The sequence below is a fragment of the Vanellus vanellus genome (genome assembly GCF_965231255.1).
Source record: "Vanellus vanellus genome assembly, chromosome: 1".
Classification (NCBI taxonomy): domain Eukaryota; kingdom Metazoa; phylum Chordata; class Aves; order Charadriiformes; family Charadriidae; genus Vanellus; species Vanellus vanellus.
In genome coordinates this window covers 154,508,227-154,531,584 of record NC_138905.1, presented here as the reverse complement: position 1 = coordinate 154,531,584, position 23,358 = coordinate 154,508,227, and the positions used below count along the sequence as shown (strand labels likewise).

Genomic DNA, 23,358 nt, shown 5'->3' with positions numbered 1-23,358 from the left:
GGTCATTTATGCTGGGTAGAGTGGATCTCTGCCTTTCTGATGCTGATTTTTATTGAACCTTGAAATAATAAGTAAGTTCTTATAGACTAAAGTAATGCTAGAGTGCCAGTTTTCAAAGTCGTGGGAGGAAGTTTTGTCCAAACGTGGTCTAGACAGCCTGAGATCAGCCCAGAACCATGTATTAAAAACTGTTGAAGGAAACAGCTAAAAGAAAATTAAAAGCCTGGAAGGTTAATTATTAATGGCAAAGTACAGAATAGGTGTTATCAAATGAATAGGGGAGGAGATTGTAGCTTTTTAGCTGATTAAGGAAACGGTGGATATGTTTCAGGACCTTTAAGCCTTTTCTTTTTCATTGCATTCTGATTTTAAATACATATTTTACAGTATCACCAGATTGTACGTTAAATGTTAGGTTGTATGTTAAAGGGTTATGAACTGTTTACTGCTGAATCAAAAATAGGTTTTGTGGCATTATCATTGACTGAATAGCTGCATTGAGTAAGATTGTACTTCTATTTAACCTTTTCTTCAGTAACCCAGAAGAAAATGAAAAAATATCTTTAAGTGATACTGGTCAGAACAGAGGTAAGCAATGAAAAGGACGGATTAATGTGGATTGCTTGGCAAGCATGGCATGTCCAAAAATGTTATGGCTAAACTACATGACTTTTGAACAAAGAATTGTCCCATGGCGGGGGTGGGGGTGGGGGTGGGTGGAACTAGATGATCTTTAAGGTCCCTTCCAACTCTAACCATTCTATGATGATTCAAGGTAAGACTATATGCTGAAAATGTAGGATCGTAAAAATGATCTGGGTGTCAAGGTGGACAAGAATTGCATATGTCTCCTACACCATGTTTTAAGGAACTAGGTAATCTAATTTTGGATGTATAGGTAAAACTAATAGTGGATTGGAAAGTGATGTTACATCCAAAGACATACGGTGAGACCAATAGTAAGTAGCTATGTACTTGTTAACATCATCATTTAAAAAAAGGGTATTGGAAGAACTGGGAAAGACTCAGAAAAAAGCCCTTCCCCCAGTTCTTTGATACCCAAGGTCAAGATCTTTTAGTAAGAGATTTAAGGAACTCTATTTTGGTTTGAAAAAAACAAAACAAAACAAAAAACAAAAAAAAACCCAAACAAACAAACAGAGAAATTACTGGATTTATGTCACACAAAAAATACCATTTTAACAGGCTTATCAGTATCAGAGAGAAAGGTAACACAAGATGTAAAGACTGGAACTTGAAATCAGAACAATTAAAATTAGATGATCTAGTTCATAAAGATGGTAATAAACCCCTGGTACATATTTTGTTTGGAATGATAGAATTCCCACATTGAGTAATGGTAGGACTATGCATACATACAGGCATTAATGATGAAGGGTGCTATCTGAAGTGTCTTTCCAGAATGCAGCTTTTTCTCATTTTCGACCAAGTGAGAGAGATGTAGTGGGATCCAAAAAGGGGAATTTTCAGCCCAATTTCTGCTCTTAACTTAATGAGAAGTGCCATGTGTCTATTGTTATCATGCTGCTATCAAGAAGAAGAAATTGAAAGAGAAGTGAACAGTCTTTGTACCCAGTGAGAGAGTTTGTCAAGTTAAATTGAGGAAAAGGACACCTGTTCTTTCATGCACATTTTTATTTTGTGTTAAACAAGATAATCTTGTTTGAGCTTGAACTCTTGTATCTGAAAGAAATGAGGCTTGTGAAGGGAGTATATGTGCAAAGCATAAAATATTTTCTGCAAGCCTTATTGATGCAGCTGTTACTATACATCCAATTACTGAGAGTAGCACAAGGTTAGACAGCTTTATTTGCTGCGGAATCAATCTCTGCCTGACTTTTATTACAGGTAAGAGATTAAAACCGGTTATATGAAATGATGAGAGGAATTCCCGAGTGCAATAGCAATGACATCATGTGAGACCATAAAGCAAAGATTTAATTATTAATATATAGTACTTAGCAATTCTGAAATGCAGAGGGCAAACATTTTGAACTTGCTGTATTCTCATAGTCATAGCACAAAAAACCCTTTCAGCATCAAGGAGCTTGTATTCAGTGTTTTTCTGCACTCTGATTTTTCTTCATCCTTTTTAATAAAAGACATTGAGACTTTACACTTCAGCTATTGGTTTTACCAGTTGTATGAAAATTCGTAGGAATAGATGGAGGTGTAGGGAGGAAGATCTGTCTCAAAGCCACCACCATGTTCCTGTTCTCTCTGCACTGATCTTCAGCGCACGACTATTTTGTAACACAGCGATGGCACAGCCCAGCGCTACAAACAGGCATTTCATGTAGTGAGCAACATAACCATCAAAGCAGCAAAGACCTTTATGTATACATCTGTATATGTTCTTGCATGTATGTGTGTATTTCTGTCTCTCTCTCTCCAGAAGTTGGAGACCTGCAATGGGAGTGCTTTAAAGACTGATAACTGAGGCCAGTTTTAAACTTCAAAACAAAACTACCGAGTTCATTCCTTAACAACACACTTTGTACTAATGGTTAGTTCTTGCATATTATTATTCATTATTGCTATGTATATAAAACTGTTAGTCTGTAACACTTGTACACTAAATTAGCTATGACTATACAATAGCGTAGACCTGCTGTTGTAGAGCTAGCACTGATGGCTGAGGTCCTCGTTAGTCTCCAAGGTGAAGGTGATCAGGCTGGAGAGTTCTTCCACCAGAGGAAGAACTCCGGTTTCTCCTGTGTCATTGTTGGCGTTTTATGCATCTTGCACCCCAGCATCTAAAGCAGGATTCTGCTGCTCCTTAACTTGGTTTTGCTTTCACCAGTCGCCCCTCTTGTGCCTTGGGCAAGATGCCCTGCCGGGTTTCTTGCCCCTCTGGTTAGTTTGGTCCTTATCTCGTAACTTCTGTCACTTGGATGTCTCCAAAGTGCAGCTATGCAAGCCTGTCTTTGCCGCTTTGATGGTTATGATGCTCACTACATGAAATGCTCGTACGTAGTGCTGGACTGTGACATCACAGTATGACAAAATACTTGCATGCTGGCTGTTCTGCCATTTAAGTATGCTTATATTTGGGTTCCAGGCAAGCTAATATTAACTATACCCAGATTAATACACTTAAAGCTTTCACAGAGCTTTTCTACTTCAGCTACACTATCCACAAACCTTGCTCTGTATTATTATTATTTGTAATTCTAGTAAAGAAAGAGAATAATCTCAGATGGCTAGAAGTTGAAGAGAAATCTAAATTCAGAGTGACAATCTTTGTAATTAAAGAACCAGATCCGGTGGACCCGCATACCCTTTTTTTGACCTCAGGACGCATTGTCCTTTAGTCGAGGTTGGGATGTGAGTCTTCCCTTTCCATGTGTTTATCTCATCAAAGGTGTTTCTGTGAAGTCAGTCTAGGCTGTCCCTCTGAAGCTGTGGCTACACAGATACCTAGTCCGTGGGAAATTTCAGCATCTTCCTGTCTTGTGCTGTAAACGCACAGTGTAAAATGTAAGCTTGTAAGACCGCACTGCCTGATTCAAACATGGAAATCGTAGGCGCTAAATCAAATACAGTCAAGCAGAGACTCTGCCTATGTTAGAGAGACTAAGGGAAGATTTCTTGCTTTTCTTGGCAATATTTAAATGTTCTGTTTATAGATAACCTTGAATTACTTTTGATCATGAATTACTATGTTGTTATCAAAAATACTGTATTATTTCTTTGTTTTCTATATTATTTTGGGAAGATTCCCAGGAGGAGACTTGGTGTTCCAACTGATTTTCACTCAGTGTCTTAGAAGAGAGGCAAAGTCCCCCTGTAGAAATTGAAGCAGGAAAGGCCAGGGGTGAGGAAAATCTTATATGAGAATGCACTTTCTTATTGTTTCTGAAATGCAGAATGCCCAATTTTTCTAAGAAGGATTCAAGTAGCATTTGTGGTTTTGAAGAGGAAATACTCCCCTCCAACTGGACTCTTTCTGCAAGCCGTCTGTCTGAATGCCACTGTAGTAAGTAAGGTGTACCTGTTACATCTTCCCACTTCCTAAAATGTCCAGGCAGTGAAGGGGTAAAATGATTTATTCTCTTGAATATCTTCTTTTCTGTGCAATGTTTATTTTCCAGCTGAAGAATCCTGGGCTACATCTAGCACAAACATACTATACAGACAGAGCAATCCTGTGTATTTGTATCATAATTTGTAGAGTTAAACTTCTCAAATTTCAAATTCACTTAACATTTTAGTGTTACTTCAGCATCTTCCAGATTATTCCAAGTAACCCCAAACTCATCATTGCAATACAGGGCTATTCTACTGGAAAAGAAAACCAAAAGACTTTAGTAGTTAAATGAATGCCCTTCTCCTGGATGTAACTGGATGTTACAGTCTTACCAGTTATTTTTATTAAGTTATACACATACAGAAGTTGTAAGTGGTACAATAAAATCTGTGAGCCAGAGGACAGATTTCAAGTTCACTTGTTTTGCAGTTGTTGATCTGTCAACTAAAAAAAAAAATCTGACTTGGCTGACTAGTACAAAAAACCAATGCACTGGGATACAGATAATTTTAATATGCTTTTTATAATTAATACATCCTATACAAGAGAGATTGAGAATTATATTACTTGCTAGTATTTCAAAGTATTGGTTTTCTTTTCTAGCTATCTAATTATTTCTCACTATTGAAGATTTAGTATCATACTTCAATTATTTGTTATGGTTTGGAAAGTGACTGAAAACGATGTTTCTATCCCATACTTATTTTCTTGGAAGGCACAGCTGCGCGATTTAGAGGAAATGTGTTTTCTACCAGTAACTACACGAAGACAGCAGCATATCATGGCCCTGACTTAGTAAACTATGTACATTGAGATAATCCCTATCTCCTTCACACACTGAGTGGTATCATGATTTTTAGCTATATGGGTCATCTTTCAGTAGAAAATGTTTCTGCAACTTACACAGAAATCATAGTGAGAAAATAAATATGGATTAATATGATAATAGGTAAGTCACTCTTCGCACATATATTTCAGAAGTGTCTCTGTTGCTGCTCAGTCTTCTATTTTCAATTTAAATTCCACTTTTCCTTCATATGGATCATGAACATTGTCAAAGGTAATTCCAGCTCCAATGATTTTGCACACTATTTTAAGTTCCACGTTCCTTGTAATGTTGAGAAATTTCACAGCTACCAAAGGATTGCTGTAGCTGGGCTAGGAGGAAAGATTGAAAAAAAAAAAAAAAAGAAAGGGGGCACTTTAATTTTGTACTACCACAAGTCTTAAAAGTAGCCTTCTCTCCAGTTCTAGTAACATTGCAGAGATGCACCACACGCTTCGTCTTAGACAAAGATAAAGAAGAAAAATTATATTGAAATACATGAGCACCCACCTGTGCCTTTTTTCCGTAGTAGGGGAAGTAGTGCAGGTTGAAGGTGCCGTTCACGGGGTAGTAGTCCACCTCCAGCAGGCGAGACTCGTCACCCTGTTCGTAAAGCAAGAAAGCAGCTCTGTCGGCTGGGCAACCATAAGCCAGCTTCGGGCACGTGTTTTATGGCTGCTAAAAGCTGCACAGAGTGGGTTAAAACTCAAGGTCAGCAGCCTGTCAAGCGCCAGGTCTTATTTTTATTTTTCAAATAAAAGTGGAAGTGTTCTGCTGTTATTATTGCCAAGAAAAACAGGCACGTGTGCTTTTACAGCGGTTGTGAATTGGGTGAACGGGGAGCAGCAGCTGCTGAAATGTGCAGAGCTGCTCACAGGGGCGAACTTCATGAACAGGAGCTGAAAGCAAGCAGCAAATGTTCTTTGCAGCACAGAAAAACAAATTATCAGGTGACTTAAACATTTTGTTGTTGTCCTCTTTTTTTTCTGCTGGTGCAAGGAATTGCACAGAACTGAGAATATTCCCAGATTTTGGCCAGAATGATCCGATTTCCAGAGCTGCAGGGTAAACTTTCTGGTCGCGACTGCACTTGACTTGCCATCAGAGCTGCTGTGCTTGAAATGGTTTCGTCTCGGGCCACATACACTTACCACATATGTGCAGTCCACTCTTGGTGCAGTGCCATTGCCGGGCAAAAATTTGATAATCTGCAATCAAAAACACACGTGTGCTCATCTCGGAAATCGTTTTGAGGTAAAACCAAGCAAACAGTTAACAGAGCTTCAGGTCGTAAGGCAAACGCATCTCCTCGTCTTATGTACATGGGTGACAAAAAGCCGTGCTGTGGCCGGGTATTTAGGATGCAGGACTCGGTGCTGCCCGGGACGGGCACTGTGGGTGGGCTCTTTCCTGGCTGCTCCCCCCCCACCCGGCAAGTCCAGCTCTTCGCCTCCCTGTACTGCTTGCTCTCAGCCAGGGGTCTCTTAAAGCAGCTTAGTTGCGTGAAAATAAAGGAAAGGCCAAATCCCTGTGCTTTTTCATCATATGCCTTGCTAGAAAACCTTGGCTTTGGCAGAAACTCTTGGTCCCATTTGATCCTGTAAGAATAGTGGGGTGCTATCCTGTAGCAGCGATGGCGAAAGGAGGTGAAGACCCCTTGGGCACTATCCAGGTGCCTTTCCCCTGCCGGGGCGGGTGGGCAGCATTGCTGTAGGAGGCGAAGGCATTGTGGGGGAAAAGGCTGCATTTCACCTGCTGAAATCAGGGGTGCTGCTCTCCCCTCACAGCTGGACCTTGCACAGATTCTAAAAACTGTCCATTGCCTGAGTCTAGGGCACAAGCCCAACTGAAATTGAAGTGATTTTGTCTATGAGGAGCTGGTGGAGAATGCAAATGCTTCACTTTGTACTGAAAACGAACTAGAAAGCTCGGAACCTTACCTGAAAACAAAAATAAAATGCTTATGCCTTTGTCTCTGCCCTGAAAAAATTAAAGGAGGCATGGAAGGTTGCCTTTCTCCTCTCAAAAAAAAAAAAAAAAAAAAAAAGTTTTGGTGGTTTTCACTGAAAAAAATATCCACCAGGTTTGAATTTTGTTTTTACAGGTTCTGCTTAAGATTTTCTTTGCAGCCTGGAGGAATCAGGTGTGCAAGTAGCACCTCTCTGAAATCACTTCAGTTCCTGTCACATCTTAACGCCTTAGCTGAAGGCACAGGATTGCGGTATCGCGGAATGAAACTGTTTTACGTACTCGTTTGTCGGGTGAGAGCGCTACGGAGATGCTAACAAAACAAAATGAAACCCAAAGCTTTAGAGAGTTGGTTTAGAGATCGCTTTACCCTACGTTACTTTCCCAGGGGTGCTGACCAAGTCTCACTGTTTCTCTAGTAACTCCAGAGGTCTATCAGGAGAACCACATGAATTTGTCTTCCCAGTACAAAGCAGAGATGAGAGCCTGTGGCAGCAGAGGATGGAGCAACTCCCCAGGGGAGACTTGAGCTGTCAGAGGGATTTTTTTCGGTGAATTCTTTCCTGCTCAGCACCTTGAGCTTGTACTTACCCTGTTCATTTTTATGATAAAACAGGGTTTTCCTTCTGGAAATCCAAACGTAGGATCTGTGATGCCAGAGCAGTTTTGAAGCATATCTGAGGTAAATTTGCAGGACAGTTTTGTTTTATTTGGGCCGTCAAAGGTGTCCTGGATGAAGTATGTGTCACTGGTGCAGTTGATGTTCAGGCGCTGAGCAGCCGGCGTATATGCTACATGTGTGAAGAAAGAAAGTAAAGTTCCCCTCTGAAGCTTTTCATATATAAGTTATACATTCCAATATCATCAGGCTGGAGGTTGTATCAGGGGAGACTGTACTTCAAGTGAAATTGGGATTAGATGGAATGAGGAAAGTTTAAGTAGTTTGGGGGTTTTGTGGTTTCTTTTAGAATACTCAGGCAAAGCAAAAAAAAAAAGAGATCAAATTGAGTTAAGGCTGGTAATTTGTGTTGATAGCTCCATATAAAGTCAATTTCAAATACAATTTTTCTCAATAAATGTATGAGAAATGCAGAAATATGATATTAAGGCTCAAAAGGAATATAAACAGATACGAACAGGCAAATGGAGCACCTTACCTACTTTGACTATACTCTCTGATGACACTGTGCAATGGCTTCACAGGACTTACTACAGCACTTCGAAATTTGTAGTCGCAGACAGTATGAGATAATTTAGATGAGACTAATTTTGAAGACCTCCTTTCCTCCCTCTTCCTTCAAACTTTCCATTTGCCTATTTTATTAAGGCTATTTAGGATTAAACAAAGTAAAAGCTCTGAAAGGCTCTGCTTTAATAGACGTGTTTATGTATTTTTGATTTATGGATTCATGAGGTGATTTGCTCCTCCCTTTCAGAAGATGCATTTTGCACTCAAAACCTGTGATTTCAAAAGGACAAATAGAAAATAGCAACACTGACTTAAGGTCCTCAGACCTAATATGGGAGATATGACAGCATATTTCTTAAATATGATGCAGGAACGCTCATTTTTACCTGTCAGAAAAGTCCGAAGAGTTGTCACTAAACCTTCCCAGGTTTTGTTGTCGGACATGTTGTAATAAATTTGTAGTCCTCTATCCCCATAAACATCGGGTCGTAACGTTACACCTTCACGGGAGGAAGAGAAGGGAGGGCAAAACAGAGGAGAGGTGCCAGGCACAGATTTGTTTATTTAAGTTGACAATAGCAATTATGCTGCATCAAGACTCGTATTGTACGTGTACAAGATCCCCGGGGCTTCACCGGGGAGGGTTTAACTAACCATGTACAGAAACTTTCTCAGCTGTGAGTTGTTCAACTGAAACCCTCAAGCCTCCGCTGCTGCTAAACTCTTTCCTTTTCATGTATATCCATGCTGTTATCAGAACAGCTGCAAAATCATTCCAGCAATTGCACTGGATTTCCCCAGGACTTGTTAAAAATAACAGTTACGCTAGGCACATCAGGTTAAAGAAACAGATGGTACCGCAGTGTGAGAAACGGCTTTTGAAAAAGACATGCTTAATATTTTACAGGAATTATTCTGCCAGCAAACACCAAGCTTACTGAATACTGGGGAAAGGAAACTTCAAAATTCAGCAACAGGCAGAGAGAATAATTTTTTAGGGCTACAGCTTCAAAAAAGTCTTTTTTTCCTTCTCATTGTAAAAACAAACCATTAGAGGTGTGGAGGTTTTGCAGCGTGCAAGGATGAGCTCTCGCTGATATTGTCTTGTCCCTCCCCAGTCTCATTTGTGTCCCACGGATCTTTATTCCTAATCCCGTGTGTCTGTCTTATTTTTACTTGCTTGGCTGCTGGCACAGCACGTCCCAGCGGGGAGGGATTCCTGCTCTCCCAGGGACTTCCCATGCTTCCAGCAAACGTGGAAATACCCGCCCCGGGCTGCTCATCCCAGTGCCCCCCTGTCTTGCCGGGCACCCCAAAACCCTCCGGGATGCTTGGGGGGATGCAGCAGAAACCAGGGTTTCCCCAGGGGCTGACCCCTGCCTGTGTGGAGAGGAGGTATATATTTGTATATATTTATATATTTTTTTAAAATATCTCTATATACAAATATGTAAAAACGAATAAATGAAATTAATGTGTCAATTTCTTTTTAAAGCCTAAAAGTTTTTTCAGGCGGAGGTTGAGCTTTGCAGGGCTCGTTTGGGAACAATCTACTTGATTTATTCCACATTTGTCTCCCCTCGTGCCCGGGCTCTGCCGATGCCTCAGCCCAGCCCCGGCAGCAGCCGGCCGGACCGCAGCAGTACCTGGGGATTTCAGCTGGTCTTGGTAATCCGGTTCGTATGGATTCACTGTCCTCATTAAAGAATAAATGGAGAGTGCGAAGAGCCCCGACATCACCACGTAGAAAGCCAGGTAGTACAGGCTGATCCACACTGTGGAAAAAAATGAGGGTAAAATCCCATTTTTAGAGAGTGAGGCGGTGCAGGGATCCCTCCGCTGCCGGGACTGTGCCAGCGGCAGCGGCCGCTGCTTTCCTGCCCTTGGCCCCGGGGAGGTTTTCCCTGCGAAAGGACTGGTGCTTTGGATCTTTTTCTCTACACTCCGAAGAATATTCTTCGGCTGTAAATTGTAAAATTTGTAAAATCTGTTCGGTTTTACAAGGATTTTTGAAGTGGTTGGCGCTTAGCTCAGATTATTTAAAGCTTAAAAGATTGTGTGGCTTCTTGAAGTAACTTCACGTATTAAGACCTTATTACACGTGGACTAAGTGACACAGCCAAGGTATGTATTTGACAAAAACAAGTTGCTCCTTCTGTTATTTGGAGGACAGATCTCAGCATTTCAGGTCTGTTGATTTTAGGTCCGTATCACCTCACTGCCTTTTACATCTGAAATCACCTGCAGCAAAATGTGTCATCTCGCTATTTTATTCTGGTGTGAGATGTAGAATAACGCTGTATTTCTGTCTGCGTGTGCATAGCCATGTGTCTCACACGCCACTGGTGCCCCGCAAGCAGCCAGTGAGAATTTAGGAGGGGGCTGTCAGAAACTGCTCCCTGTAATCATTGGCGCCTCGTAGCACCTCTTCTCTCCAAAGTAGAAGGGCTCACATTTCTGTTTGATTTTCTGTAAAATTCTTATTTTTTAGAATGGCCAATAAGCTCCACTCATGGGCATCACGGCAGAGAAAAATCACCTGGAAACTTGTAGCTACTCTTACGGTCTGTGGGAAGAGCGTGGTCAGAGCCGCCCTTCCCGAAACATAGATCAGAAAACACACTGCCGTTGTAGACACAAGTTTGCGTTAGCACACGGTGGAAAGAGAGAGGATCTACTGAGCAGACAATAATTTAGAAAGGAATTTCAGAAAAGCAAAACCCGTTTCCAGAGAATTGGACAAACCCCACCAATTAAGCAAAATTCTTCGTATACCAGAACCCCCTATAGCCAGCAACGTCAGAACCATACTGTAACCATCCCCCTGAGCTATTAATAAGTTAACTGTTAATGTGTTGCGTGTTGTCCTTTTGAAGTATTTAGTCCAAAATCATTTTAAAGTCTTCTTATGTTTGCAGGAACTATTTGGATCGATGTTTCTAATGGACTCAACTTGCAGGGCCACTCTAAAAGTGGCTCAAAAGCATATATGAGAACTGATGTTTTCAATAATTATGACACATCTACCACTACGTTATATCCCATTCATTAGGATGACACCCCCCTCCCCCCCGCCCCGGATTTTTAAGCATACCAGAAGGAAGAGAAGACTCTTGCATGTGAAAACCTACCCCAGTTAATTAAGGACCTTCCCATAAAGAGCTTTGTTTCTGGATTCCAGACAAAATGACGAAAATTTTCCATCCGTTCGCTGCAGGTCTTTTTTTCATTTAAAGAAGTAATCTCGGTGACCTTCAGCGGATGAAGAAGGTATAAAAAGGCCCAAAGTGTTTTAACCAGTGCCCAAACAGTCACCCACGAAAAACACTTTGGTTTTTATACCTTCTTCTCCGCTGAAGGTCACCGAGATTACTTCTTATACCAATGAAAGCCCCTGCTCACCATTATCAACCCGCAGCAGATACAATTCTTTATAAAGGGTGTTGATAATGCTGGTGCTGAGGCCGGCAAAGAAAAAGTTAGTTCCTATCAAATGCCCTTCTCCTTCCTCTTGACTGCCTTAGCAGATCGGCAGAGTTACGCATTTTGCCGAGTGCCCGGAGAGCTTGCGATAGGCTCGGTGTGATAGCTCTTATCAGAGCAGATAAAGCGAAGGAGAACTTGTTTCTCTCTGGGTCTTTTTCTTTTCTTTTCTTTCTTTTCTTTTCTTTTCTTTTCTTTTCTTTTCTTTTCTTTTCTTTTCTTTTCTTTTCTTTTCTTTTCTTTTCTTTTCTTTTCTTTTCTTTTCTTTTCTTTTCTTTTCTTTTCTTTTCTTCTCTTTCTCTTCTCTTCTCTTCTCTTCTCTTCTCTTCTCTTTTCTTCTCTTCTCTTTTCTTTCCTTCTCTTCTCTTCTCTTCTCTTCTCTTCTCTTCTCTTCTCTTCTCTTCTCTTCTCTTCTCTTCTCTTCTCTTCTCTTCTCTTCTCTTCTCTTCTCTTCTCTTCTCTTCTCTTCTCTTCTCTTCTCTTCTCTTCTCTTCTCTTCTCTTCTCTTCTCTTCTCTTCTCTCTCTTCTCTTCTCTTCTCTTCTTCTCCCAATACAACCTGTAGCTGCCTGTTGGGATATATGGGATGGCAGCGGGAGTGAGTGGGGGGAAAAGGCTGTTTCCCAGAGCATTTGCCATGTTGCGCAGCTGGGGAAATGAAGATCAATCTTTTTCTGCTTTCTGTGGGGAACGTTTTTAGGCAATCTCTAACAATGCTAACTCAGCTTCAGAGTGTGTGCCCACCTTGTTTGCTGCCTGTCTCTGCCCCTTTTGTAGCACGCTACTGGAAAAAACAGAAGAAAGACATGGGAGAGCAAAAGAAAAAATACTGTATAATAAAACTTTTACCATACAGCTATACCATGAGGCAGAGCAGAGAACGTGCAGGTGTCATTTAACTGCCTTTTGCAGCTGCTTTACAGCCGAATGCTGCAGTGTGCACAGAGGCAGACACCCAACCCTCAGCTCGCCCTGCACGCAGAGGAGCAGGATGGCGAAGTGTCCCCAGCAGCTCACCCCGGAGGGAAAAGCGAAGAGCGCAAGGCAAGTGGCAGAGCTGATGGGGTCTCTAAACACCCCTGCTGCAAGGGGAGCTTAGGTCTTAGAATGCCCTTCCAGGCACGTTGGTGTCCTTGCTACTTGTCAAAGTTGTTCACTAATGGTCTTACTCTCGTTAGACCCCAGTAATGTCAAACCCCCAAATTGCCCAGTGAATTCAGCAGGACCAGGGTTTCATCCCTTTTCATAGAATCATAGAATGGTTTAGGTTGGAAGGGACCTTAAAGATCATCCAGTTCCAACCTCCTGGCAATGGGGAGAGATACCTCCCGCTAGACCAGGTTGCTCAAAGCCCCATCCAGCCTGGCCTTGAACGCCTCCAGGGATGGGGCCTCCACAGCTTCTCTGGGCAACCTGTTCCAGTGCCTCACCACCCTCACAATAATTTTTTTTTCCTAATATCTAATCTAAGTCTACCCTCTTCCAGTTTGAAGCCATTCCCCCTTGTCCTATCACTACATGCCCTTGTAAAAAGTCCCTCTCCAGCTTTCTTGTGGGCCCCCTTCAGATACTGGAAGGCTGCTATAAGGTCTCCTTAGCATCTTCTCTTCTCCAGGCTGAACTAGGTACAGTCGCATGTCCCGCCTTTCACTCACTTCACAGGATGCGTTGTGAGCAAAATCTTTAAAACGAGCACATATATAAGGTTAGCTGAGAGACTTTGGATTATTTGGACATTGAGACAGCTGTAACGGAGCCTGTCAGCTGGAGTAATATGGCAGGTTTATTCTGCCAGCTAAATAATGCTGAGTTTCTGAACACAGAGAGGTATTTATTGTGCTTTTCTGCCTCAGATCAAACAGTGTGATAGTTTAGCCTAATAGCCACCAATTTGGGGCAATTTAACTTGTTTTCAGATCGTGAAATGGGAGTCAGGACAAGTAAAAGAAAAATAAGATGTACAGACTTCTGACCAATTTGTATTTCACGTAGAAAGGAGAGGAGGATGAACAAAATTTGCTTTCAGTGGTTACACCGTGAGTTGGCTGATATTCAGGACAAATGTGTGGGGCTTTTTTAACGGTAAAATAGGACAAGGAGGTTGGGCGGTGGCCTGAAAATGATGAAAACGAAACAGGTGCCCAGAGGTTAAAAGGCTTGTGGAGGTTCCCACGTAGCGATTTCAGAAATGGGAAGAGAGGCATGAAGAGATTAGAGGGAGAGGCAGGGAGAGCAGTGGCAGCTCTTCAACGGGATTCAACGTTTTCTGTATTGAGCAGGAGCCCTTCGGGTGAATCTGATGGAGAGGAACAACTGGACTTGGTGAGATGTGGAGTTGGAGGCTTTCTGAGGGTAGAGCACTTTCTGCGCTGCTTGCAGGCAGGTGATAATTTAGCAGAAGAGGGCCTTCAGTAGGCAACTAAATCTGAACAATAAATTAGTTATTAATAATGAAATTAAATCCTAAATTATGTTCTAAAGGAAAATGTTGTTACATCTGTTTTGACATGGTGAGGATAAGGTAGAAATCAGCAGGGTGTGAGTGTCTGTACAGGAGGTGAAGCAGAGCCTCTCAAAACTTCGGAGTTTGTACTCTAACGAAACTGAGGGCAAGGATTTCACGTGCTCTCCTCGCTGACATTGTATCCCTCCTGATCCCATCTATCCTTGGCTGAGGAACCTACAACTCCAAGCCGAGCTCCCCCAGGTGTGGCTGTGTAGCGTGAAGGAGACCATAAAACCGGGAGGGCAGAGCCACATGCCGGAGAGCGAGTTCAACGGGATCCTGCGGGCAATGGAAGAGGAGCAGCGTCGGCTTCCGTCCCAACAGGGTCAAAGAAATTTGTCGGGGTTTGCATATTACGGAACAGGCAGGAAAATGACAGTTGAAGAAAAGGAAAGCCAGATTTCAAATGGAGGGGGAGGGCCGGGCTGCTTTTAATGCTGCCTGTGACCTGTATGTAATCTGCTAACCTAGATTCAACAGTGCCAGCTGTATTAGGCAAGAGTAAGGAAGTTAAATTATTTAAGTGGGTGATTTAAATTAAATTTCCTTATTTCTCAACTGGGGTTAGTAAAGTTCAGTGAAAACTGAAAAAGAAAATGCACCAAGTTAGCAATAAAAGGTAAGAATAAAGCAGAACAATATTATGGATGGAAATCTGCTCTGATTAGAACTCCAAAAATACAAATTAGATAAATGCATTAACCACATTAACATAAAAGCATAAATAGAATTAGTATAATTTTATTATATCCTTATTGTATAATAAGTTATGTACATAATTTCAATTGATGCAGAAATTAAATACATACATATATAAGAACCAATAAATTGCAGAAATACATTTACATAAAAAACAGAAGTAAGAAAAAATCAAGTCATATAACAGTGGGCGGTTATATTAAGATCATTTCTCTCTTAGATTTCTCTTCCAGTGTTGGAAATTGTTAATGAAAATGTCATATATTTCTCAGTGAAAATGAAAGATGTCAATGTTTGGAGAGTGATAGATCAGCAGATATGAGCTGAGAAACTTGCTCATATTGAAGAAATCACCAGGAGTTTTGAGCCAGCATCGAACTTAAAGACCAGACTTGCTTGTGAAGGTGGTGCCCTCTGTGCCACCAGCCAACTGCTTGTGGCAGTCCCCCAGTGCTTGTGAATAGGCGCTTGCTATTTAACACGAGATGGGTAATTGCAGAAACAATTTTTGTTAAAAACTGCATTTCACTTGCATTATTTCTAAATATAATTAAAGAAATGGGATAGGTAAGAAAACAAGTAACTACTCAAGTACACAGCTCCCCCTGGAAGCTGTTTGGAAGCACATAGAAGACAAGAAGGTGGTTGGATTTACCAAGGACACTCCGTGCCCACCAGCCTTGAGATAAGTGGACTGGTGGGTGAAGGCAAGAGCTTTCCAATTTGACATCATCAAATTGAAAGAGCTTTCACCGACATTCTCTGACATCAGCGGAGCTTGCGACACGGCAGGCAGACGGGGAGCTGTGCGTCAGCTCAGGGAAGACCAGGGCTGGGTGGACGGCAGCTGGGCAGTCGCAACCACAGTGCAGTGGTCAGGGGGTGGACATCCAACTGCAACCAGTATGGAGCAGTGTCCTTCAGGGGCCAGCACTGGTGCCGGGGCTGTTTAATGTCCTCATTAACTGTGTACACCATGGTGTGGTGGTCGACGCGCTGGAGGGCAGGGCTGCTACTCAGACAGATGTTAGCCAGCTGCAGAGGGGCCCTCCAGACCCTCCTGAGCTCAGCAAGGGCAGCAGGACAGCCCCATGGTACGGGACAGGTGGGACAGGACCACTGGCTGAAGGACTGTGGTGCAGGAGAGGACTTACATGGGCTGACCAACAAGTCGAACATGTCAGTAGTGCAGCCTTGCAGCAAGGAAGGTGAACCATGTACCAGGCAGCACGAGGAAGAGTGCAGCTGGAAGGCTGAGCAAAGGAGTTATTCCCCTTCATCCAGGACTCACCAGGCCACATCTGGAGCCCCGTGTCCGGGGCTTGCTCAGCGGCAGGGGAAGGCTACAGGGAGATCCTACTGCTGTCTTCAGTGGCCTGTGGGGAGGTTATAGGGTCAAGCTCTTCTCTGAGGAGCACAGCGAAAGGACAAGAGGCAGCACACACAGGTGGCAGCCAAGGAAACTCTGGCTGTTTTTAATTAGCAGGATGCAAACCAGAAAATGACACCTCACACTGAAAATCTGTGATAGTGTTGTTATATGGCAACGCTTTGCATTTCTGTATTTGTCACTTCCAGGTCTGCTGCTGGAATTCATGAAAACAAGTGTACACTGCGCTGTCTTCAATGTCATGGGAATGACCTGATGTTGGAGGTCCTACAGCTCCCGCCAGAAAGGACAGAGAACCTCTGCCACATCCCTGAGCAGCTCTGCTCCTCTCTGCCTGAGAGCTCTCCTATCACACAAACTCAACATAGCAGCAGCTGTCAAACTCTTGGTGGCTGCTCTGCATCACACCCATCGAACCTCAGCGATCACACATGCCCTACCACCAAAACCCACGTGGGCATCATTCTCCTTTCTTCCCCGTGCAGAGCTGCCAGCAGACCATGGAGAAGGATTGGTTTTTCCATCTGTGGTTTGTGGCTCCCGAGGTCTCTGTATGAATGTCTTCCAACCACTTTGGGAGAGGGAATTCAGAAAAACAGGCCCTGTGCCCGTGAGCATAAGATCTCTGCACAGGGATGAACTTTGCTGAAAAATGCTTAGAAAAAGCTTAACCTCACAGGTTTAGAAGGCAGCACATGAGGGGTACAGCGTATGTTGTTGTAGTCCTATAAGCACCATACTTGTCAATCAGTAAGCGTTGACTTAGCTATTTCTTTATTTTCTTCTTCAGCTCTAATTGAGAATACAAACACACAATATTTTATTCCAGGCTGCTTTATCCAAATGAGAAGATTATTTTTTTTTTCAGTTTTGTGTTTAATCAGGACAAATTGTTTGCTTTTGGTTCAGGATAGTTTAATTGGTACCTGCTTGCTCTGTGAAACCCCCTCAGGAGTAGTAATTCCCCCCATTTCTGAGTCCCTCCACTCGCCCCAGGGAGCAGGGCTATGCCGGGGCTCCCGTGACACAGCAGCGGGGTTGGTTGCACACGGGGACGGGGTTTTCCTCAGCAAACACCGCACTGCTTGGCCAGGGAGTCTGTCCCATTACCCTGGCCAAGGCAGAAGAGGTGCTCAAGCTTAAACCCTGAGGCGATGCGACAGTAGAGGCTAACATAGCCTGACACTGAACTGACCTGAAATGGACCATTGTAAAATTTTAGGAGTTTTTTTATTGTCTGGATATTTTGACATTTCAACCTTTCTTCCTGTCGGGTCTGGTTAAAGGCTGCAAACTGCTGCCCGGTTCTCCCCATCGTTGCTGACACAGGAGCCGCGCTCCCCCTTCTGCCCTCCTTCTCCATCCTTTCCATCTTCCCGCCCCTCTCTCAGTTCCTCCTGCCTCAGCAGGTGGGTTCCTTCCTTCTGGGAGGTGAGCCCGTCAGGGTGACCGTGCCCACGTCCCCTTGCTTGTGCGTATGCAGGCAGGTGACAGTCATTTGCAGTCACAGCCCTTCCTCCATACCCAGAGTGACTCACTGAATCGGGAGACTCTGGTGCAGACTTTGCATGAACTTAAACGCGTTTTGCAGCATCCTTCTGAAAAGTGGCACTGCTTTTGTAAAGCTTCTCTTACTGCTTTTTTTTGTAGGTGAAGGGAAGACCTGAAACTTCTGCCTGCTGCACAGCCCTCCCCTCTTCCAAGACCTAGACCTGGAAAAGCATGCAAAACTATCGATTATGTCTTCGCTGGGGCCAAAGAGGCACCATGAGGGGCTTGGAGGGGACCCAGGGCTGTGTGCTGCATGCTGTGGACATGGGCAGCCTGCTCCCGAGCCAGGCATAGCTATGTTTTCTTCATGGGCTCATCCCCTGTCCCTCTTCTGCTTCACAGCAGCAGAGACCGTGACAAGAGAAAGACCATCGAGAGCTGCACCTTCTTCCGTGCATGAGTACTGAGTGTAGAAATTTCCCACTTGGATTTTCCACCTCCCTGCACACAAAATGACTCAGAAACTGGTGTTTTCCCTGAAAGGCCGGCGGAAAAGTTTGGGATTAAAGGAGCAATGATTTGTAATGACAGACTTTTCCTTTGAGGGATTTTCTGAACAATCTGAAAATCTGGCTGTATGGAGCTGTCGCTCCTTGATGCCTTTATTTACCCACTGAATTGCACAGGAGGCCAGGGGAACCTCCCTCTTCTCCTCTCTTGTGGATGAAATACTGGAGATGTAAAGCTGTGAGCAGAGGGCACTGACACCTGCACGTTGGGATGCAGCAAAGATGGGGGGCAATTGGGGGTGAGAAACCTGCTGGAAGAGCAGGAGGGGGAAGCATTGGTGCATGGAGCTGAAACTGGAGCTCCCATGACACTCTAAATGCGTGGGACAGCTGAGCCATGGGCACAACCCACGTGCAGCTGGGACAAATACAGGATTCTTGTGGAAAGTTTGTGCTTGTGAATGAAAATGAGCACTGCCTGTCTGAAGATGTTTATCAAGGTAGGATGGAGCGATGGCTACTCCATGGGCTCTGCTGAAGGGCTCCTGGCCACTGCTGTAGTTTGTCAGGACACTTGTTACTGACCAGTGGACAACTCTACCACAGGAAGGCTGATGGTCTAAGCACCCTCTTGCTATAGCCCGTCAGGTTTCAATCAGTGCCCACTTTCCTTATCGGACCATGCAGGGCTGCCCACCAGCATCCAGCACTGCCCCAATGCCTTGGCCTTGTGGCAGTTGCAGCCAGCCCTGGTCCCTTTGCTGTGCCAACCCCGGAGCCTTTTGTCGTGTTTAATGTACCCAGAGCTGCTCGAACGGGGACTGCTGTTTGCTTTCTCCTGGCTGGTATTTAATGCTTGCATCGCTGACCTTGGGCTGGCCACTGAAGGGAAGGACGGCCAAGGGAGAAGGTCATGCAGGTGGTGAGACCACGGCCTGGCTTCCCCTCCCAGGGTGGGCAGCACCACTGGCACCAGTTTTTAGGGGAGCTTGGGACATGCTCCCAGGCATGGCGGCGGGCAGTGCGAGGCAGGTTCCATTGCATTTTCCCTCTCTTGCCCTCACCTGCAGGGCAAAGCCTGGACTCAGGGAGGCTCAGAATCACCAAAAACGTAATGAAAAATGTGTTTGGGGGAGCTGCACCACTGTGATCAGAGATAGCTGAATTTGTATGTACAAAGAGGGAGGTGAAACCCCTTCCTCTCCCATCGGTTTGCACAATTAGCAAGCTTGAAAGATAAGCTTGAAGGCCACTTTTGGAGCACCATGCCTTAAAGGTTACATCCAGCCTAGGGTGTTATCCCTGGGAGATGTCGCCCTGAGCAGACCCGATGCTGGCATACCTCGGCCAGCAGAGGCTAAGCTGGCTTTATGCAGAGCTCCCTGCAAGCCATACCTGCTCGAGCTGCTTTAGGTTTGCCCAGCACCAACTGGGAGCTCAGTGTCAATGTTAATAAAACATTAACTTTGTTCACTCATGATAACGGCACTGATTCCTCCCTCCCATGGAGGCTGTGCAGGAGGTGGTGGTGGGCAATACCAGGAGGGACAGGTCACTGCTTGCTGCCTTACTGGAGCGCCGTCAGCGCCATGTTGGGGGACCAGCCTGCAGGTTTCTGGCGGCTCCATGCTGCCACGCCTCCAAGCACCATGATTTCAGCCCAGCTCCCCAAAAGAGGTATCATGCTGGTTTCAGCTGGGATAGAGTTAATTTTCTTTCTAGTGATTGCTGTGTTTCAGATTTGGTATGAAAGGAATGTCAATAGTGCATATTGTTTTAGTTGTTGCTAGGCAATGTTTATACCATTCAAGGAATTCTTTCAGCTTCTCATAGAAACTGAGAAGGACCATAGACAGAACAATGGAATGGCCAATGGAATATTCCATACCATAGACGCTGTGCTCAGTGTATAAATGGGGGTTGGCTGAGGGGCAGGAATCTGTGATCACTGCCAGGCTGGGCAACCAATTCACTGGGCGGTAAGAGTGACTTGTGTCTTGTATATTCTTTTACCATTATTATTATTATTGTTATTTTCCTTTTCTGTTATTGTTCTATTAAACTGTCTTTATCTCAACCGATAACTCATCGGGGTTTTTTTCCCTTTCCCCTCCTTTTCTCCCTCTTCTCCCCACCCTTCTAGGGAGGAAGGGGGAGTGAACGAGAGGCTGCGTGGTCCTAATTGCTGGCTGGGGTTAAACCATGACAGCTATGCATGCTGTGCCACCTGGGTGCCTACCTGGTGTGTGTCACAGACCATGCTGGACAGGAGGAAAACCCATCCTGGTGTAGCTGGGTATGGAGGGAGGCTCCTGTAGGCTCCCATGGGCTCCTTCCCTCCTGCACCATGGGGGTCGCCGATGGGGTAAGAATGTAAGAGAATGCAGCAAAAATCATTGCCAGTACTTCAGACAGTGGAGCATGGTGAAGGGACGCTTTTCATGCCTAGGAGTGTATTTTGTTTCAGAGTTTGGTTTTGGAACTTTTTTGGTTGTTTTTTTTTTGTTGTTGTTGTTGTTGCTTTGGTTTGGTTTGGTTGTGTTTTGGTTTGGTTTTTGGTGATTTTTTTTTTTTGGTTTTGGTTTGGTTTTTTTTTTTTTTTTTATCTGGCTTGTGTGTTTCACTCGCAATCCCTCTCATTTGCTTCTCTACTGTGTTTCACAGGTTGATAACAGAAAACGTGTTGGTAGTTTTCAGACCTGGGGACACACAGTTATTCTGCATTTGAGAATAAAGACATCAGATCTGCAGCCTGAGCAATTCGGGGGAAGAAAACAGTGAAAACATTTTGGAGTTGAACTGAACTGATGTTCCCACTGTTTCTAGCCCCAGGGCGAGTGATAAGGGCAAGGTGGGGGGTTGGCAAAAACACAATGCTGGGTTTATGGTAGCACAGCATGATCAAGGCTGTGGATAAGGCAAAGCAGCCTCTCTTCAGGGCTGACCTACCACTCACCCCAGTTTTCCATAAGGAGCTTGGCTCGTCTCTGCTTTTCTGTCCTGCTGCTGTTTGTCCAAGGGCTGCTGACCCCACCACGAGCCCAGCCAGCTCCCTTCACATCCCCTCTGCCTCCTGAGAAGCTGAAGGAAATTATTGCTATGAAAACCTGCTAAATTGAACATAAAAATAAACCTAGCAAAACTCAGTGACGTTCCTTTCAGACATGGTTGAGTGCCAAAGCCTGCTGTTGTGGAGGCAACACACTACTGCTCACGGTCTCTCAGATGATGGAGAGTAATGGGGTCCCTGGGAACATTAAACATCCCATGAAACTTCTCCAGCAGTTCCGGCTTCATCAGCTTTCACCGAAGGGATTTCTCCATCTGCGCAGACTATCACAGGCCATAGAGTTTTATGCAGTGTTGCAAGGAAATAAGCCACGCATCCAGCCAAACGCCCATCTGCAAAGCTGCACCCTGGCTCTCGTCAAGCTCAAAATCTTGTCCATGGACAAAAGGAATGCTCATCAAGTAAAGCCAAGAATTTATTGTTAGTGTAATTGAAATCATAGGAGTCTAATCATTATTACTCCAAATCTAGCTGTTGCAGGAAAGAATAATGATGCAGTTAAAAGTGTACACACACTTTTTAGCCTTTACCCATTTTCCTGATGTTACGTTCCCCCTTCCCCTGCTCCCTGGGATCCTGACGGTGGTGGTGTCTGGCTGGTGGAGCTGGTGAGTCATGAGCACCTGAAGTCCTGTACCAGGAGCAAAGTGATGTCTGCGTTGATGGCTTCTTTGGCCTCACTCAAGGAACCACGCTGGGTCATTTTTATGTTTGCAACCACACTTTTGCACCTTGTTCTTTCTTCACTGCTCTGCAGCTTCATGTTGGATCTGAATTTGCTATGCATGGTGCGTACAATCTGTGTTGTTACTTGTTATTATGCCTGTTAGGCCTGATTTCTCTGCTTTCTTCCCAAGCCCTGAAGCCCCTTCTGCCCAGCTCCAGGCCACATGTCCTCATCTGCCCCTCCAGGAGCTGTTGACAGCAATGGGGGCTCTATGTAGGAAACTATGGCTATATAATATGAAGATAAAAAACAAGTAAGGCAAACGTGCCAAGGACACCTGGTCCACTAGAATAGCTGCTGCTACAACCAAACCAAGTATCCCAGAGCTGCTGTCGGGTTGAGAGAAGCCCAGACTCAGCATGCCCGAAGAACCTCGTTCCTGAGACTCATTGCCAAGCCCATGGCTAGCCAATGGTGATGGCAGCCTGTCACTCCTGGGTAGGCCAGGCACCTTGGGGACTGTGGTGCATGGCTGGGGAGGTGTTGTGGGTGACAGACACCCTTAGCTGGAAGGAGATCCCATCACATTTAAGTTATGGTGGGCTCAGCCTTCAAATCTGTCCAGGTGCTCAGGCCTGGGCTTTTCCCCATCTCTGGCCTCACCATGGCTGTAGTGACACTCCCATCTTGTGAGGTATTGCTTCCCCTCACCTTTTTCTCCTTCCTTTATGCCTCCCCGCTTCAAAGAATGTGGAGATATTGCTTAGCCACACTATTAAAAATTTACTAACTATTCAATTTTACTTCCTAAGCCAGTTCTACACTCTGTTATTGCCATTTTCCTTTGAACTTCTTCCAGTTTGTCAGTGTCTGGGGAGTAATAAGGTGGCCAAAATTGAATGGTGTTCAAGATGTGGCCTCACCAACCACAAACCCACTAAAATCAATGACAATGTGCCCATTGGCTTAAATTTACTTTGGGATCTGGCCCAAAGAGATGAACACTGCTTTTCAGCTGGGTAACATGATGTCTCAGCATGAGCCACTCAAAATGCCTTAGGGCATTTTTTTTTTTTACACAGCCCTATCAAATTGCATATTTGAGTGTACTTACTATTCAGCACATTCTCCAAACTGCTCTGAGTGCTGCTTCTTCTCACAGTCCTTCCTCCCATCAAATTTTAGCCATTCACATACTTGTCATGTGGCTTAGCATCTTGTACTTTGACACACTGAAATCATGTTATTGTCTCCCCAAGTTTCTAATCCTGCCAGAACTCCCGCTGTTCTTGCTCCATATTTGTTGCCAAAGTCTCCTGCGGACAGGCTGACCATCTCTCTCGTGTCGGTAGCAGATGCGTGCTGATTCTCAGTTTTTAATCGAGATGAAAAGCAACAATGCAGAGGCTGAGTCTTAATTTTAATGTACTTTGCTTAGTCCTTGTCCCAATATGTCCGAAGAGCCTCATTTTTAAAGGATACCCAGCTCAATCCCTACACCTGGTTTATC

The 23,358-nt window shown here is 44.3% G+C and overlaps 1 protein-coding gene across 1 annotated transcript; it reads right to left on the bottom strand.

The window, feature by feature from the left end:
- Positions 1-4,939: 4,939 nt before the first annotated feature.
- ATP4B (ATPase H+/K+ transporting subunit beta) lies at positions 4,940-21,968 on the bottom strand (the record flags this gene model as incomplete). Its single annotated transcript, XM_082493893.1, has 8 exons — positions 4,940-5,209; positions 5,388-5,480; positions 6,029-6,085; positions 7,437-7,636; positions 8,421-8,534; positions 9,681-9,809; positions 11,166-11,286; positions 21,819-21,968. 8 exons carry the CDS (start codon positions 21,966-21,968, stop codon positions 5,048-5,050), a joined length of 1,026 nt encoding a protein of 341 aa, XP_082350019.1. The 3' UTR covers positions 4,940-5,047.
- Between the last annotated feature and the right edge of the window lie 1,390 nt (positions 21,969-23,358).